Source organism: Archocentrus centrarchus, chromosome 7, assembly GCF_007364275.1.
Source record: "Archocentrus centrarchus isolate MPI-CPG fArcCen1 chromosome 7, fArcCen1, whole genome shotgun sequence".
Taxonomy (NCBI): domain Eukaryota; kingdom Metazoa; phylum Chordata; class Actinopteri; order Cichliformes; family Cichlidae; genus Archocentrus; species Archocentrus centrarchus.
Genome location: NC_044352.1, coordinates 32,475,153 through 32,493,364, shown reverse-complemented (window position 1 = coordinate 32,493,364; position 18,212 = coordinate 32,475,153). Strand labels below are relative to the sequence as shown.

The window sequence follows — 18,212 nt, the reverse complement described above, 5'->3', positions numbered from 1 at the left end:
ATCCTTTAAGTTTCTTGGCTGCTGCTTGGCAGCTCGATGCTTCAGCTCCCTCCAGATTTTCTACAGGACTGAGGTCTGGAGACTGGCTAGGCCACTCCATGACCTTCATGTGCTTCTTCCTTAGCTACTCCTTTGTTGTCTTGGTGGTATGTTTTGGCCCCATCCACTGGCTCTTCAGTACAGAGAAGTCATCATGTACCCTTAGCAGGAAAACAGCCCCAAAGCATAATATTTCCACCTCTGTGCTTGGCTGTGGGGATGGTATTCTTTGGGTCATACTCAGTATTTCTCTTCCTCCAAACACGGCAGGTCGAGCTGATGCCGAAGAGCTCAATTTTGGTTTCATCTGACCACAGCACTTTCTCCCAAGCCTTCTCTGAATCATTTCGATTTTCACTGACTAACTTAAGACAGGCCTGTACACGTGCCTTTGTGAGCAGGGGACCCTGCAGGTCCTGCAGGATTGTGTAGTGTAGTATCAGTGGTGTTCTTGGTGACTGTAGTCCCAGCTGCCTTCAGATGATTAAGAAGCTCCTCCTGTGTAGTTTTGGGCTGATGCACCACCTTTTTCATGATCATCCTCACCCCATGAGGCAAGATCTTGCAGACCGAGGGCGACCGACGGTCATTTGATACTTTTTCCATTTTGAATAATCACACCAACAGTTGTCACATTTTCACAAAGCTTCTTGAAGCTTCTTGCTGATGGTCTTGTAGCTCATTCCAGCCTCGTGCAGGTCTACAGTCTTGTCTCTGACGCCTTTGACAGCTCTCCGGTTTTGCCCATGATGATGACGAAGTTGTAATGGAAGAAACTGATTCTGTGGACAGGTGTGCTTTATACACATAACAAGTTGAGATCAGGAATATCGGTAATTGATTGATTGATTGATTGTAATCTGTGTACCACATGGGCACACAGCCAAACTGTGGGAGAAAGCATTCTGGCTGGGCTGCTGGGGATCAAATACTTATTTCACTCAATGACATGCAAATCAATTTATAACTTTTGTGTAATGTGTTTTTTTTTCTGGGTTTTTGGTAAATATTCTGTCTCTCTCCATCAAAATGAAACTACCATAAAAATTAGAGACTGTTCATTTCATTGGAAGTGAGCAAACTTACAAATTCAGCAGGGGATCAAATAATTATTTATCCCACTGTAGATGAAAATTAATTTTAGTCTTACCCTGGGTCCAGTGATGCCAGGTGCACCGATGTTGCCCTCAACACCTCTGATGCCCTGTGAGACACATTGCAGAGAGATGAGGACAGATGCAGCGCTCAGCTTGGTGTGTTCTGTACAGACTAAGATCAACCAGCTCACCTTAGGGCCTGTGATTCCCTCCTCCCCTTTCTGACCTGGAGGTCCTGGTACCCCCTACAGGGACAGAGTATAAGCAGGTTGGACAGGGAGCACTTAAAGCCAGATGGGTGGGTTTTGGTGACTCCATTACTTTACTTTAACCTCACCTGTACTCCAGGTCGCCCAGGATCTCCCTTCTCTCCCCTTGCTCCTGGTGGACCCTAAAAAAAATGAATAAAAGTACATTTTTGTAAAAAATACTATCCTCATTCATTCATTCACCATAGTTATCATACAGGTACGCATTTCAGAAGGTTACCCACCATTTTGCCATGCACTGTAATGCCTCGCGGCCCGATGCTGCCCACAGGTCCAAGGCCTCCCTCAAGTCCAGACTTTCCAGGAGGACCCACCTCCCCCTAAGAAAAATTAAATCTGGGTTTAAAATGTTTTTTAACATCAGACAAAATGAGAAAAGCCTGGCTGCTATACACTAACATCTAAATAAAGTCATGACTGGTCCCATCTGAGAGCCTTCAGCTCACCTTTTGGCCTTGCTCTCCCTTCTCGCCTTTCTCACCACGAGGACCTGGCTTCCCCTGGGAAAAAGGACAAAGAGCTGAGTCTTAACAGACTTTAAAAGTGACGAATCATGCAAGAGGTACTCTGGGTGTATTTGAGGTGACATACAGATGGTCCAGGGGGACCAGGAGCTCCAGGTTTGTCAGAGGAACAGGTACAGGTGTATGCAGGGGCAGGGCAGCTCTCCTCATCTCTCTTAGACACACAGACAACAATAAAAGATATTAAGTCAACATTTGAAAATGAAATAATAAGGATTGAAGAAAGAAAAGGTGAATGTAAATATTAACACACTGACCAGTCCAGGCAGGTCACAGCAGGTATCCTCTGAAGCCCATGTGGTGTTACAGATGATTTCAAAGGACTGCAGCTGAAACTGGAAATGATGAACACGGGACACAGGTTGAACACAGGACAGAGGAAGTGATCCTCAGAGTTTTTAAGGTAAGTTCAGACTGAGCTTAAATTAATATCAAAGAAACGGAAGTACTGGGGCAGATCCACTCTTGGGTCCTCGGGTCTTCACCAGTTTTCCCAGCATCTCAAATCCATCAGTGGGCAGGTTGCCTAGAGGGCGGGCGGGTCTCTCACCCACATGCTGGCAGTCCACAGACAGGGACACGCTCACCTGGCTGACGGACAGGTGAACCTGTCAAATGGAAGAAAATGTACTGTTTAGGACACAAAGTTTATCAGTTATTCTCTTTTCTTTATCAGGATTAAAGTTAAACTTCCCCACAGAGAGGACTGAGACAACTAGCTCCTCATAACACCTACAGATATAAACTGTCTTTCTAAGTGATATTTGGTTTCTGTTGTATTCTTAGTTTTTGCCTTGTTCTTGAGTCCATGAGTGTTTTTCTTTATCTTGTGTTTCCCCCCACGTGTGTCTTCTTGTTTGTCTGTGCTCATCTTTGCTCTTCAGTTTACTTCCTGTTTCATTTAAGTTTGTTTTTACTTTCAATTCAATTCAATTTTATTTATATAGCGCCAAATCACAACAAACTGTCGCCTCAAGGCGCTTTGTATTGTGGGTAAAGACCCTACAATAATAATGCTTTTTTTTTTTTTTTTCTCATAATTCAGGTGATTCAGGTGTATCATCCCTTTCTTTTGAGGGAGAGGGATACAACAGCACAGAGTGATGTGTGTAAGTGGTCTGTGTGTTCTCAATAAGTCTTTTTCAGTTTGCTGGCCTCCTGTTTTTGGGTAGTTTACCTTGTTTTCCTGCTGCAAATGCGCTTTTTACTCACTGTGGGCTCTCAATAAAGATATTGTGATATTACTCCCTGTCTGAGGATCACTGCTGTAAGTAATTGGCCCACAAAAAGACTTTATAAACTGTGTTTCTGTCATGTTGGTTATAATGTTGCCACAGAGTCAGTCTGCTGTGGCTCCAACTTGAGTGTCGATTCTTTGACCTGCATTTGTTTATGCTGTGGTAAACCGGTACTGTTGCACATTTACCGCAGCAGGCTTTGGAAGATATCTGCAGTGCACACGTGTGTATGCAAACACTGGAATACTTTGATACAGATTACCTAAAAGATGATTCTCAGCCAGTAATGATATAACAGGAATACACTTGCAACTAAATCTGAAAATACTGAATGTTTAGCAAGCAGATTTGAATTGGCTGTGGCTCAAAGAATTTCAAATTCTGATGAATGTTGCAGATTCTGAGCACTAGAGGTTTTTATCTGTTGAGCACTTAATTACCACCATAAGAAGTGGGTTGCTGATGCTGTGGCAGCTCCAGCTGCCGACTATGTTGGTAAGACACCAAATCAGTGGACCAAATTTACTCAATTTCACTCACAGATGCTAAAATGATTCACTTGCCTGCCTTCACACACATATGAACTCGAGTGACATCCCAATCTTGGGGTTTAATATGATGTCAGCCCACCCTTTGCAGCTATAGCAGCTTCAACTCTTCTGGGAAGGCTTTCCACAAGGTTTAGGAGTGTTTATGGGAATTTCTGACCATTCTTCCAGAAGAAGGGGGCATAAAATTGTCCAAAATGTCTTGGTATGCTGAAGCATTGAGAGTTCCTTTCACGGGAACCAAGTGACCGAACCCAACTCCTGAAAAACAATCTCACACCATAATCCCCCCCATTACACTTGGCATAATGCGCTCAGACAACTACTGTTCGCCTGGCAGCCGCCAAACCCAGACTCATCCATCAGATGAGAAGTGTGATTCATCACTCCAGAGAACACGTCTCCACTGCTCTAAAGGCCAGTGGCAGAATGCATTACACCACTGTATCCAATGCTTTGCATTGTGCTTGAGGATGTAAGGTTTGGATGCAGCAGCTCGGCCATGGAAACTCAGTCCATGAGTTTACGCACTGTTTTTAAGCTAACCTGAAGGCCTCGTGAAGTTTGGAGATCTGTAGCGACTGACTGCAGAAAGTTGACAACATCTGTGCACTATGCACCTCAGCATCTGCTGACCCCACTCTGTGATTTTACACTTCATGGCTGAATTGCTTTCATTCCCAAACACTGCCAATTCATTATAATCCCACTAACAGATGACTGTGGAATATTTAGTAGTGAGGAAATTTCATGACTGGACTTGTTGCACTTGTTGCAGCTATCATGGCACCACACTGGAATTCACTGAGCTCCTGGAAGTGACCCATTCTTTCACAGATGTTTGTAGAAGCAGCCTGCATGCCTTATACACCTGTGAATTCATTGATTTGGATGGGTGAGTGAATACTTTTGGCAATACAGTGATTGTGCTTTCTTCTACTTCTGGTGACTGCAGCAATTGGCTAGATTATATGAAATGGATTTAATCTTTCCAGGTTCACGTTTTAGGTTCACCTTGTGAAAACTGCCATAGAACAGCCTGTGGACCTGCGGCTGGTCAAAGGTCAGTTCCTGCACTTCACCTCTGTAGTCCAGACTGAAGTATAACAGGTGCTTAGTATCAGCTGCAGAAAACACAAACAGGATAATATAGTCATCATCTGTTATTTCTTGTAAAAGTCACAAAATATTGAAGTGGTGTCAGTTCCACCTGATTGAGGAACAGCCATGACTTTTTCACATTTTCACATTACTGTCTCTTCTTGACGGTTGCTGTGTGTGGTGTCAGTCCACATCACACACAGCAACCTTCATACCTTTCAAAGGCAATGACAGATCTGATCTAACCAAAACCAAAACAAAACAAAAACCCCATTTACTAATTTTTAAATGCTCCAAAAAAATAAAACATTTAGAAAATAATTCTACTAACAAGTGCTGTTTGCTTTCTAATTTTATCCTATAACTGTGGATAGCAATCCATTGTTATCCAAAAACTATTCAAAATGCCAGTGTGACATGTTCCTTTTATTAGCATGAACACAAGCAGGTGAAACTAGCTTATGAAAAACTGCGCCAGGAAATTAATGAGCCTTTAAAAAAAAACAAAAAAACAAAGAGGCTGCATGTCACCAACAGGGAGGGGAATTTACAGAAATGTGTTGATTTTTGGTCTCTTTAATGACCTGTTAAAGAACAATGTAGAATATCAAGGAAATGCAAGGAGTACAAAGAGATGCTTGTAGTGTGGGAGTTGGGAAGTTGCAGATGATGCTACTCACGGTCAATCACTACTCCCATCTTTGGCTGGAAGTCATTGTCGGTGAGCTGCCAGAGGGCAAAGGGTTCCCTGGGTGTATCCTGCAACATCCGGAAGGCGATGCTGATGGTGTGCTCTGGAGAGAAACCTGCGGGGTGGATAAACCTGAAAGGATGGCAAGACAGACCGCAAGAATGCCTTTTTTTTTTTTTTCGTTCAATGACTAAAAGCATTTGTGGGAATTTTTCCTTTTCAGTATTTTCCTTCCTATCCCTGGGCCTAAGGCAGTTCACAGTACCTTTTAATAAACAAATGGCAGATTATAAGGTTCTTTTATTGGCAACACAGGTCCATTCTGTTACTTCAGTCTGCTGGCTTTGCTTCAGTTGCAACAGATCTGATCAGGACAACTGAAATGCATTTCTTAGAAATGATGCTGCCTCATCTGGTAAAGACAATCTCTCCATGTTCATGTCTGTTCCTCACATTTGCCTCTTGAAATTTTGCTGGAAGATGCCAAGATGTGAACACAGATGTTACTAAGCTGTTGATATGCCTGTCTAAAGTATTTGTTCTTCAACAGATCGGAATATGATTTTCCAGCCACATTTGGAGTTGGTAAAATAACCACATGGTGTGCATTCAGCACAACAAGCCTCCTAAACACAACTATATAGCAATAATAGAATAAACAGCACAGAAAAGGACTCTGTGATGTTAGGGTTGGTGCAGAAACACTGCAGTTTGGCTTATAAGGTGACACAGAGTGTCAGTGTATGGTGTTTATGAAAATACAATCAAAAAGAAAAGGTGAACTAGAGGACCAAATCAGATCCTAAAATAAATGCTCACTTGGTGCTCTGTGTCAGTTGGACGTCTCTGTACAGAGTGTAGGTGGGGAGCGTGTTGAAGACAAAAGGCTCGGCTGCCACTCCCTCCACTGATGAGTGAGCTCTCTGAGTCAGACCAAAGGCTTCCATCATGTTGAACCCTGAGCCAACACAAACGTGACACAAACACAGTGTGGTGTATCTTTCAGGTGGGAAAATGAGGCAGTTTTGTTTTGGTTTTTTTTGTTAAACATTCAGTTTAATAAATTGCTCTGAGGACAGCATGTCTCACCTTTAACAACACTGTTTCTGATGGTGACTTCAGGGCACACTGCAACACAAGAGGGCAGCACTGAGTCATCACATGCAAGGTAGGCAAGAGTAAACTGTGTGCTCTGGGAAAACCGGGCTTCATTCAAAAACAGTGCGTACACACACTGTGTGCATGTGAATAGCTGTTGCTTTCCTAGAAATAATATTCCAGTGATCTACGTCAGGTTAAAAAGCTTTGCATATTAGACCTACATTCATTTAAATAGGCTCCCATTCTTGATGGAGGTCAGCACCTTCATCCTCATTTCAGTAATGTTTATGCTTATGGATGTTTGTTCATTAACTGCTGGGTCAGATTATCTGATGGGCACGTGCCCAGGGGCCCATGTACAGCTGGGGGCCCATCCAAGAGGCAATTGAAAGAAAAATTTACCAATATTGGATTCTTTCAAGTGTTACATTTTGAAACCATATATTATCAAAAAACATACTATTAACATAAAAAATAAAATAAAAATACAAATGCTCAATTTTGATGTAAATTGCCATTTGTTTTCAACCAATTCAGGATGAAAACACTGCAGTTAACTTTAAAAGTTGTTGAGAAGTTGAGTGAGATAACATGCAAACAGAATCCAGAGGTCAGCTGCAGCAGCAGCTCACAATCACAGTGGAGTTATGACCCGAAACTTTGGTTGGATCTAAACGAAGAAGCCAGGCTGCCCTCCTCCATCAGTGGAGGACCTGCTGCACCTCAAGACCTCATACTGAGAAATATGGAAGCTCGCTGACTGGGAATAGATGGTGCGCGCCTGTCCATTTAGGGTGATTCAGTAACATACAGTAGTAACAATAAACGTGTCTAGCACACATGTTCCATGAATTCAGTGGTAATTTAGCAAGCACCCATACGATCTGTGCAAGGTCAGAATATTTCTGTGCACATATCAGTTAACATAAGCTGACAACCACTCACACACACACACACACACACACACACACACACACACACACACACACACACACACACACACACACACACACACACACACACACACACACACGTTGAGTTTGTCTGGGGACTCTGTTGACCCCCTAACAATTCTGGACAAAGATAAGATAAAGATAAAGATAAGTGGATATAAAGATTTACCTTCATTGTGGATAGGGTACATCTGGGGATGGGTGGGGATTCTGGCAGGAGCTGTGGCTGTAACAACACGGAACAGTGACCAGCAACAAAAAGATTAAGCCTTTTCGATATTATTCAAAAATAGTGTGCTGTATGTATTTATCCACAGACAAAAGAAACTGCTTCAGCTACTGAGTTATTTGATTTTGTGGCAGCAACAGCAGCCTTGTAATGATTTGTGTTTGCTGACCGACATCATCTGTGTTTCTGAGATCATGTCAGACCTGTCGGATGGAGTATTGAGACCGCCGTGCCCTCTGCTGAGCCGAGAAGTGAGCGTACGCTGATGCGATACAGAGTCTCAGGTTCCAGATCAGTGAAACAGTGACTTCTGCTGGACTCGCTGACAATCTCTTGTCTTGATTGTTTGTCTACACACACACACACACACACACACACACACACACACACACACACACACACACACACACACACACACACACCACAAGGAATAAATTACCAGTAATATTTCTGAAACAAGTACATAATTCCTATCGATGTGACTGCAGGTTACCTTTCACAGCCTGGATTACAATACGATATCCATCAACAGCAGACACTGGTCTCCATGACACACAGATACTGTTGTGGTCTGACCTGACCACACTCACACTGCTCACCCGCAGACTGGCTGAGAGACAGAAAAAAGGCAGCCAAAGCAGAAGTGTAATTTACACACAGACTCGCAAGAACACAAATGCCAGGCAAACCAAAGCAAGAGGACTAATAAGAGCTAATAAAAGTAAACACAGTGCACCCCCTAATTTTTAACTTAAATTCAGGTATCAAAAGCAGTATTAGAATTGTTTTGTGCATGAAAAAGTATTCATAACCACTTAAATTAAAACTCAATTCGACATTATTTAAGGAGTTGCTGTCTCATTGTTCAGTCAAGCCTATCATTATGCAGAGAAAGGTGTCTGTGCCTCTCAAACAAATTGTCTGTGTGTATGTATACACACACCAGTAAGGCACAGCATTATGACCACCTGTCTAATATTGTGTTGGTCCCCCTGTTGCTGCCAAAACAGCCCTGACCCATCGAGGCATGGACTCCACTAGACCCCTGAAGGTATGCTGTGGTATCTGCACCAAGACGTTAGCAGCAGATCCTTTAAGTCCTGTGAGCTGCGAGGTGGAGCCTCCATGGATCGGACTTGTTTGTCCAGCACATCCACAGATGCTCGTTTGGACTGAGATCTGGGAAATTTGGAGGCCAAGTCAACACCTCAAACTTGTTGTTGTGCTCCTCAAACCATTCCTAAATCATTGTTGCTTTGTCTTCATGTTTGGTCATTTTTCCAGCTTCTAACACATCAGCTTTGAGGACAAAATGCTCACTTGCTCCCTGATATATCCCTCCCACTAACAGGTGCCACGATGAAGCGATAATCATCATGGTTTAATAAAGACCACTGACAGATGAAGTGTTATTCATGTCACCTGTCAGAGGACCTCAGCCTCTCTTCTCCTGTTCTGTTTCATCTGTTTGCTGCTTTTAAAGTAGATGATAGGAGCTCATATGAGTGGTCATTATTGAACCTTCCCCCTCACCCAAACCTCTCTGCTGACTACTGTATTTGCAACAAGCCCCTCCCACTTTGTGGAGGAAAACAGATTGAAACCCATAACACACCAAGACTTGCCATATGAGGAGATCTTAATGTGTCCATATCCTCCTGTAAGGGTAAAGTAATGTGCTTTTTATGTAACTCTGTCAGACTTAACTGGAACCTACTGTTTCACTAAGTTTCCAGCAGGTCCTTGTTTGACTCACCAGTTTTGCCCTGAGCTGAACCGCTGCCTCCTTCTCTGTTGCGGTACTCGGCTGTGACCAAGATGCTGTAACGTGTGTCTGGCTGCAATGACTCCAGCGTCACCCGCTTCTCTCCACCTGAGACCAGCACCTGCAGACAACAAACCACACTATCAGCGTCACACTCGTAACACAGTTAGAGCTGATTCATAGTTTTTGAAATTATTTGCCACATGACAACACTATGATTTGTGTCCAGCAGGCCGAAGGCCGGAATAGCTGAACATGTAGTGATTCCAACCCACTTACAGTGTTATCCTGGCTATCAGTTCCAGTCAGTGCCACGTAGGACACACGATACTGGAGGACATGAGCATTGGGAGGTACCCAGTTGACCACCATACTGACAGCAGTCTCATCGGAAACTGTGACGCTGGTTGGGCCTCCACCAGACACTGCAGCGACATAATAAAAGAGATAACGTTTGCAGACCAGCAACATTTAATATTCACTTTATTTGTGTATAGGAGGAAATTATTTTGGCAGCAATGCAAAATTAAACACAAGCACAACTGAGAAGCCCCAAGTGTCATTTTTAGATAATAAATGTAAAGTAAAACACAAGATTTGATGCTCATAGAAAGAAGAAAATACAAGTAAAACAGGGATGGCATGATGTGCAGTTAATATAAGAAAAGTTTATGTAAGTCTTGAATTAACAGCAGTTTTTGCAGGATTAAAAACATTCAAACTGTGCAGAGGATGCAGTTTTGCTGCTGTTTTGTAGCGTATATTTATTTTTAGCAATAGAGTATTTGTAAATACATAAATGACTGAAGACAACTTAAAAGCAGGTTTGAGGTAGTACTACTAGAAATGACATGGCGTATATATATACTACTATATATACTATATACTAAGCACAGCCTTATCCCACCTTTGAGCCTTTTTACTATGTTGCGTCTCTTTTGCATAATTTGAATTTGTTCTTTTCATCTCTGATTCTATAATGATTCCTGCTTTCCGGACACTATTTCAGTACAATATTTAAGGAACATTACGTCACTTTTAACTTGTAATGCTGTACTTTTCCAGCGGCAAACTACTGCTAATTTGACTTAAGGGTTTCATCAGCCCTTCCCCTGCTGAATTTGAGAAATGCTCAGGATCAGAAAATGTGCGACGGGTAAATTAATGTGTGACTCACATGTGCTATAGCGTATGGCCACAGCTTCACTCTGAGCTCCATCTCCATACAGCGCAGACAGGGAAATCTGGTACTCCTTATCATCCTCCACCCCCCTGAGAATCGCTCCTTCACCATCACCACTCACGCGCAGCTAAAATGCACAATGGGAATACACAAAACAACATTTTATTGAGAATTTATATCATTTATTTAATATTATGCACTCCAGCTATCCAATAATTCTTCCCCACCTGTCTCAGGTCACCTCCACTCAGCGAGATCCACTTAATGAGGTAAGAAACAACATCATCAGCTGCAGCTTCCCAGCGAACGGTGATATCACCGCCTGAGAAATTAGTCACCCTAAGGTCTGATGGGGAGGGCACCTTCACTAGGAGAAAAGGATAATGCGTATGGGAATAAATTATGGGACATTTATATTCTCAGATATTTCATTATTAAAAGTCTTGAGCCACCCCTCATTTACTTATATTTTGCTTCAAAGGAGTCAGACTTTCCTGCAATTTTTTAAAGTGGTCTGGATGTATTTCTGAATGTATTTCAAAGTGACATTGGCTGCTTTTTCACTAATTTTTCATCCAGTTCTTGTTCCCGACCATTTTCAGAGGAATGTTCTTTGTTGTTGTTGAACCTCTTAACACTGACCTATAAATCATTCAAGCATAAAAAAGGTGCCTAAATCAAGGGATGAACCGGTGTTTGTCTACATAACAGAAAACTTGATTGTTAAATTGCATCATTAAGCACTTTAAGTTACGAGCCGCCTGTCACAAAAGCACAGTATTTGTTCCCATTTCTTTAGCTGAATCTGTGGAAAGATAACACAATTTGAGAGGCATAAAATAGCCTTGTTGCATCAACAAGGTGATTCCCAAAGAGCTATTTGCCAAGAACAAGTCAACATAAAGTCAACATAGTCTAAGGTGATGCCTTCAATGCTCAAAACAAAGATTTATGTCTTACATGTGGTGACATTACTGGTGAGCGCTGTAGACAGGCCTTGTGGGTAGAGAGACTGAACAGAAACAAGGTATCTGGAAAGAGAGGAAAGGTTCTGCACCAGCACCGAGTTCAGTCCTGTTACCTCCACCTGGAAAGATATTTAATATTCATGAATGACTGAGGTACCATTTTATTTTTCAAACATTTTTACCTGTTGATGCCATAAATTTGACAAAGAACAGAAGCTACAATTTAACCATTAACAATCGAAGAGCAATTGTATGATGGAAAACATGACTCACTTTTCCTTTCAGCCTGTCTGGAGAAAAATGTCATACATAATCACTATTTAGCACCAATGCTAGTCTGTTTCACTGGCTTGTTTATCCATCAATTATGACTGAAAAAATATTCCACAAGTCTTAAATCAAAATGTCCCTATGCCACATGCTTCAGTTAGAAATTTGTGCACACATTTTATTAGCTAACTACTATTCCACACTCAGAATTCATTAATTTGCAGGGCAAGGTTGATGTTTTGTCCATGATCAGTCTGCCCAATAAAGCACAGTACTTAAAACTGTTACCTGCTTCACATCACTGCCGTGGTTGGTGCTGTAGGTGATCCTATGGCCGGGGACATCCACAGCGCCGGGCACCCAGCTCACTCTCATCATGCTGTGGGTGACCACTGGGAACTGAACACTCAGCGGTGTTGGGAGGGGGACTGTAAAGTAAAAAAAGAGGGGAGAAGAACATGGAGGCGTACTTTAGTGTACTGAAGTAACTTTGCAAAGCAGTTACCAACAATATTGATATTACAGAAGGATGACCTTTGACCATTTTAATAAAAGGAGCAATGGTAGAGTGTGTAAAGTTTAGGTTAAAGTGAAAAATGAGGTCTTAAGATTGTTTAGACAATGTCTCACATGTGGTGGCAACAGCAGTGACAGGGTCGCTGGGTTCCTCATCATAAAGGGCATAAAGAGTGACAGAGTAGTCTGTGGCCGGCAGTAATCCTGCCAGCTCCACCACTGTTTGCTCTGCACTGAATTTCTCCTGCAGAGACAAAAACACCATCATTCATGCACCTCATTATTGAGATGTACTGGGAATGTACTGTACTGGGAATGTCCACTGATCAGGCATAATATTATGACCACCTGCCTAATGTTGTGTTGGTCCCTCTTTTGTTGCCAAAACAGCCCTGACCCATCGAGGCATGGGCTCCACTAGACCCCTGAAGGTGTGCTGTGGTATCTGCACCAAGATATTAGCAGCAGATCCTGTGAGCTGCGAGGTGGAGCCTCCATGTATCAGACTTGTTTGTCCAGCACATCCACAGATGCTTGATTGGACTGAGATCTGGGGAATTTGGAGGCCAATGTAGGCGGGGCATTTCAAAGTAACGTTCATATGGATGGCAGGAACCAAGTTTTCCCAGCATCACACTGCCTCTGCTGGCTTGCCTTCTTCCCAGTGGTGCCAGGTGTTCCCCAAGTAAGCCACGCACATGCATCCGGCCATCCACGTGATGTAAAAGAAAATGTGATTCATCAGACCAGGCCACCGTCTTCTACTGCTCTGTGGTCCAGTTCTGATGCTCACATGCTCATTTTTGGCGCTTTCAGCAGTGGACAAGGGTCAGCATGCCACCACTGCAGACCGGGAACTCTGCACAAGAGTGGCAGTTTTGGAGATGCTCTGACCCAGTCAGCTAGCTATCACAATTTAGTCCTTGTCACTCTCACTCAGATCCTTACACTTGCCCATTTTTCTCATGTCTAACACATTAACTTTGAGGACAAAATGTTCACTTGCTCCCTGATATGTCCCACCCACTAACAGGTGCCATGATGAAGAGGTGATCAGTGTTATTCACTTCACCTGTCAGTGGTCATAATGTTATGCCTTATCGGTGTATATGCCAACATTAGTGCAAGGCTGAACACTAATGATATGATAATAAGCCAGCCAGCAGTATCTATTCTAAAATGAAAATGAACAACTGAACATGAGTGGTGAGGAACAATAAGCTGCAGTTGAAAGGCATTACTTTTTTCCATTGTCGTTGACAGTTTATATGAAAGCGTACTATATAAGTACTAATCCATTTACCATTTGCTGCTATATGTAAGATCTGAAACATTTTCTTTAATGAAAACATGCAAATAAGAAACTATAATCAGCTTAATCACACATGTGTTTTACACACACAAAAAAATCTAATATTTCCCATCCTTATAACCACTTCCACCACAGATTCACAAAGTAGAGACTGAGGGATTCTGTCCTCACCTCCTTGGCATCATCAGGCTCTCCCTGGCTAAGTGCTGAGTACAGGATCAAGTATTGTGTTGCACCAGGTGCAGCACCCCAACTCACTCGCAACGTGCTATAAGAAGAAGGAATCACCTTCAAGTTGGCAGGCATGGCCAGAGGCACTTAAGTAAGAGGAAAACAGATAAAAGGAGAGAAAAAAGGATGCAGAGAGAAAAGAAACATCAGAATGTCTTTGTACAGTTACACAAAGTAACAGTAACAGCAACCACACTTTGTCCATTTACTGTTCTTTATGTACTCAGCTACAGTTATGGTTGCAGGTTCTCTTTACCTGCCTACAATTATAGTTAAAGAAGAATTCGACTGATCAAATTACTGTTCTTTTTCCAAATATTCAACAGATATCAGCATAATATAATTAAAGGGAGTTCTAGTGACCACAGTAACTTCACATATACTCATATTGTGACATTTGTGGCAAAATTACCACCTTTCATTTGCAATAAAGCTGGAATTACTCTACATTTTTAACTTTCTATACCTACAGATATCAACCTTTACAGTCTTTAACAGAGATGTTAGTCTTACGTGTTGTGACAGTTCCTCTGAGCGCTAGGCCAACATTGTTCTCATACACAGGAAATATAGAGACGTGGTATAAAGTCTGAGAGGAGAGGCCCTCGAGCAGCACAGTGGATTCTGAGCCGGGCAGCACTTCCTGGAAACAAAGCACTGATTAGACTCAGGCAAAGACATACACAAAACATCAGCACATTTTATAATTCTAATATTCTAAAAACATATAATACTCAACATACACAATGTATCAGTACGGGCCCTAAAACCAAACTAAAGAAACATGCAGTAACACTGGCATGGTATTCCTCCAAGTAAAGATCTTATTGTTGCTGGAAGGATGTATAACACAGTGACATTTAATATGCATTTTGCACTTTTTTGTCATTTTGTTGATCGCTTAAGGATCATCTGGGAGTATGATGTAAATTCTTCATACTGAATTTGCTCATGCCCATTTGGCAATAGTGCCTGTGAACCAAGCAGCAGCCTCTGTGGCTAGAAAGTGGAACCTATGCTCCAACACCAGAAACTGAAGTTCTTCCCAAACGGCAGCTTGAGGCTGGCTCCAAGACTCTATTTTTATTTACAGTACGTAAAGAGAGGCAAGTTTCTAACCTCCTGTGGACTCTGACTCTCAGCACTGTGATACACCACTCTGTACTGTTGGACTGGCTTCACAGGATTGGTCCAGTGAAGCTTCACCTCTCTGGAACCAAGTTCAGAAAACCGGAGGTCAGTAGGACTGGGGAAGGAGAGGGCGGGGTCTACTGTGGGGCCGGGCTCCATTCCTGGAGACGCAGAAACACAGTTCATTAGATCTCAAGAAAACAGTTTAGATCTGAGAAGCTGATACCATGAAAAACAATTCAGTTTGGGAGGAAAGCACAGACCAACAGATAGCTAAAAGATGGGTAGCATACGCTTTGTGATGCCGCGCTCTTCTATCCTCCCGCACAATATATGGACCAGCCGTGCCACCAGCTTGCTGAGCAGAGGGAAGTCATTGACATTGTAGACATTTAGATCCACCGGCTCCGACGCCACTTGTCTCAACTCAGCCTCATCAGCGTTCTTTACACCTGAATAACACCAAGCTGTTAAATAGCTCAACCAGCTAAGGATGTAACGTATTGAGGACAAAAAAAGTAACAGAACCCTTCTCACTCGTTTATTAAACTTCTAATGGCCAAGTAAAAACAATACCATCTCACCTACAGCGATGATTTCCACGCCTGCATTTTTCAGCCTGTTCGCTGCAGCGATGGCATCATCCTGAGATTTCCCATCAGTCAACAACACCAGGAAAAATGGAGCTTCTGATCTCGCACCCGCCTTGAACCTCATGTTCTCCTCCATGACGTGGAGCAGTGCCTGACCTGGAAACATGGTTAGACACTGGCAAACGCATGGTACATGTGCGGTATCAAACAGTAACAGGTGATGTGTGTTTACCTGTAAATGTGTTTCCTCCCTTATATCTGAAATTCCTTACTGCCTCCACCAGCTGCTCTTTAGTGGTGAAGTTGTTGAGGTGCCATTCTGTGCGTGGGTCTCCACTGTACTGGGTCAGACCTGGGACAAATATGCTAAATTAAACATGATTTTATCATCTAAGATAGGCCGACAGAAAAGATGATCAATTCCGCTCTGACTGATCCCTCTTAATATGATCCCTTTTAATATGTTTCATCAGAGTATGCTGATGTCCAACTTTACTAAGGCAAGAAAAAAAAAACTGATATTTATTGAATCATAATAACAACAACAACACTGCCTAGTAGGGCAAAATACACCTGTTGTACTGTATGGATGGATGTTTCATTCATGTGAAACAAGATAGACTTACTATTATCAAAATAAATAAATAAATAGATATCAGATTAGTTTGGTGATAATAAAAAGTGCTTTAACTCACGCTGACAAATCAGTTTCTGGACCAAAAATTAGGCTTCATAAATGCTCATAAGGAATGGAAATAGTGAAAAAGAAAAAACACAAGTGCACCGATCAGACATAACATTATGACCACTGACAGATCAAGCGGGTAACACTGATTATCGCTTCATCATGGCACCTGTTAGTAGATGGGATATATCAGGGAGCAAGTGAACATTTTCTCCTAAACATTGATGCTAGAAGCAGAAAAAATGGGGAAGTGCGAGTATCTGGGCGAATTTCACAGGGGGCAAACTGTGATGGCTACATGAACAGGTCAGAGCATCTCCAAAACTGCAGCTTTTCTGGGGTGTTCCCAGTCTGCAGTGGGCAGTATCTATCAAACAGAAGCAACAGCGTTTAACCAGTGACAGGGTCATGGGTGGCCAAGGCTCACTGATGCACATGGAGAGTGTAGGCTGGTCTGGTGGGTTAATGCTGTTCTGATCGAAAGACGTCAGAATACACAGTACATCGTAGTTGGTTGTGCTAACATCTTAGTGCAGATACCACAGCACACCTTCAGGGGTCCACGCCTCAACAGCTCAGTGTCAGTAGGTTGAAGTGGTGTCACAAGATTATACACCATGTTTTCACTTGTTTACTTTTCTAAGCTGTTTGGTTCTCTCTCATCAACTGTAATAGATTACATGTGACTGTACATAAGTCATAGTATAAATGATATAAATATAAATGATAAAATTTTCAAGGATTAGTAAACATTAATAACTGGCATTTTATTGTTAAGTAGCTATTTACTTCAAGTTTAATTACTTATTAGTTTTCTAATTATTAATGATGATAAATGGGGTGGCTGTAGCTCAGGAGGTCAATCTAATAATTGGATGGTTGGTGGTTTAATTGCTGACTGCTCCAGTCTTGCGTGCCAAAGTATACTTGGGCAAGATAATGAACCCCGCGCTGCTCCCAGTGTATTCACTGGAGTGTGAATGTGTGTGTGAATGATAGATAGAAAACACTTAGATGTAGAAAAAAAGTGCTTGTATGAATGCAAACGTTGCATAAAGCGCTGTGAGAGCTCAGCTAGAGTAGAAACTAGAAAAGAATAGAACGCCTTTATTGTCATCATACAGAATGTACACTGAGATTGGAGTCCATTTACCATAAAGTGCTACAGAAATGCAGAGTAGAGTTGTATAAATTCTGTTTACAATAACCAGCAATAATAAGATGGTTTCACCACCATACTCCACACTCTGATTCTCACCGATCTGAATGTGATTTGGCCCGATGTGGAACGGTGTCACCAGCCCCTCCAAGAAGTCTCTGACCCGTCTGAAGTTAGTGCGTCCAATGCTCCAAGAGCCGTCCACCAGCAACATGATGTCTGCAGCTGCATCGCTGTCACATTCAAATGGTTTCCTTGAAGACATGCCTTAATGAATAACACAAGAAGTAAATGATGTAAAACTGATCAGATTTCAAAGAGCACTGAAGTAAGAACAGCAGTACTTTAAATGAGGAAACAGATGGCACCAGTTGCATTTAGGCATGAGAACGGTGGTTAAAACACAGGTGTGTGACAACTTTGTACATGTTTCGACATGTTGCGTACACGCACACGAGTGAGCTTCCATGCATGTGAACATCTGTTAATTTTTTTGGATTATAAAGGACAGAAACATGTGCCCTGTAGCCAAACAGGATGGCCTGTCATTAGCTGTCACTCCCCGCTGTAAACATTGTCATCACATGTCAAACACTTAATACTGTTAAA

At 42.3% G+C, this 18,212-nt stretch overlaps 1 protein-coding gene across 1 annotated transcript in view; it reads right to left on the bottom strand.

Moving 5' to 3' along the window:
* LOC115782747 (collagen alpha-1(XX) chain-like) overlaps window positions 1–18,212 on the bottom strand; it is a 37,536-nt gene that overhangs the window by 3,919 nt on the left and 15,405 nt on the right. The window contains exons 7-35 of the mRNA XM_030733140.1: window positions 17,703–17,870; window positions 15,992–16,111; window positions 15,751–15,915; window positions 15,460–15,618; window positions 15,155–15,327; window positions 14,549–14,678; window positions 13,976–14,121; window positions 12,607–12,736; window positions 12,265–12,404; window positions 11,699–11,825; window positions 10,966–11,105; window positions 10,733–10,865; window positions 9,835–9,980; window positions 9,547–9,676; window positions 8,284–8,400; window positions 7,994–8,140; window positions 7,731–7,787; window positions 6,597–6,635; window positions 6,327–6,465; window positions 5,497–5,639; window positions 4,730–4,839; window positions 2,379–2,537; window positions 2,187–2,264; window positions 1,997–2,083; window positions 1,852–1,905; window positions 1,630–1,725; window positions 1,474–1,527; window positions 1,328–1,381; window positions 1,190–1,243 (exon numbers count right to left, since the gene is read on the bottom strand). Of these exons, the coding sequence (XP_030589000.1) occupies window positions 1,190–1,243; window positions 1,328–1,381; window positions 1,474–1,527; window positions 1,630–1,725; window positions 1,852–1,905; window positions 1,997–2,083; window positions 2,187–2,264; window positions 2,379–2,537; window positions 4,730–4,839; window positions 5,497–5,639; window positions 6,327–6,465; window positions 6,597–6,635; window positions 7,731–7,787; window positions 7,994–8,140; window positions 8,284–8,400; window positions 9,547–9,676; window positions 9,835–9,980; window positions 10,733–10,865; window positions 10,966–11,105; window positions 11,699–11,825; window positions 12,265–12,404; window positions 12,607–12,736; window positions 13,976–14,121; window positions 14,549–14,678; window positions 15,155–15,327; window positions 15,460–15,618; window positions 15,751–15,915; window positions 15,992–16,111; window positions 17,703–17,870 (3,395 nt within the window). The remainder of the gene's footprint in view (window positions 1–1,189; window positions 1,244–1,327; window positions 1,382–1,473; window positions 1,528–1,629; window positions 1,726–1,851; window positions 1,906–1,996; window positions 2,084–2,186; window positions 2,265–2,378; window positions 2,538–4,729; window positions 4,840–5,496; window positions 5,640–6,326; window positions 6,466–6,596; window positions 6,636–7,730; window positions 7,788–7,993; window positions 8,141–8,283; window positions 8,401–9,546; window positions 9,677–9,834; window positions 9,981–10,732; window positions 10,866–10,965; window positions 11,106–11,698; window positions 11,826–12,264; window positions 12,405–12,606; window positions 12,737–13,975; window positions 14,122–14,548; window positions 14,679–15,154; window positions 15,328–15,459; window positions 15,619–15,750; window positions 15,916–15,991; window positions 16,112–17,702; window positions 17,871–18,212) is intronic.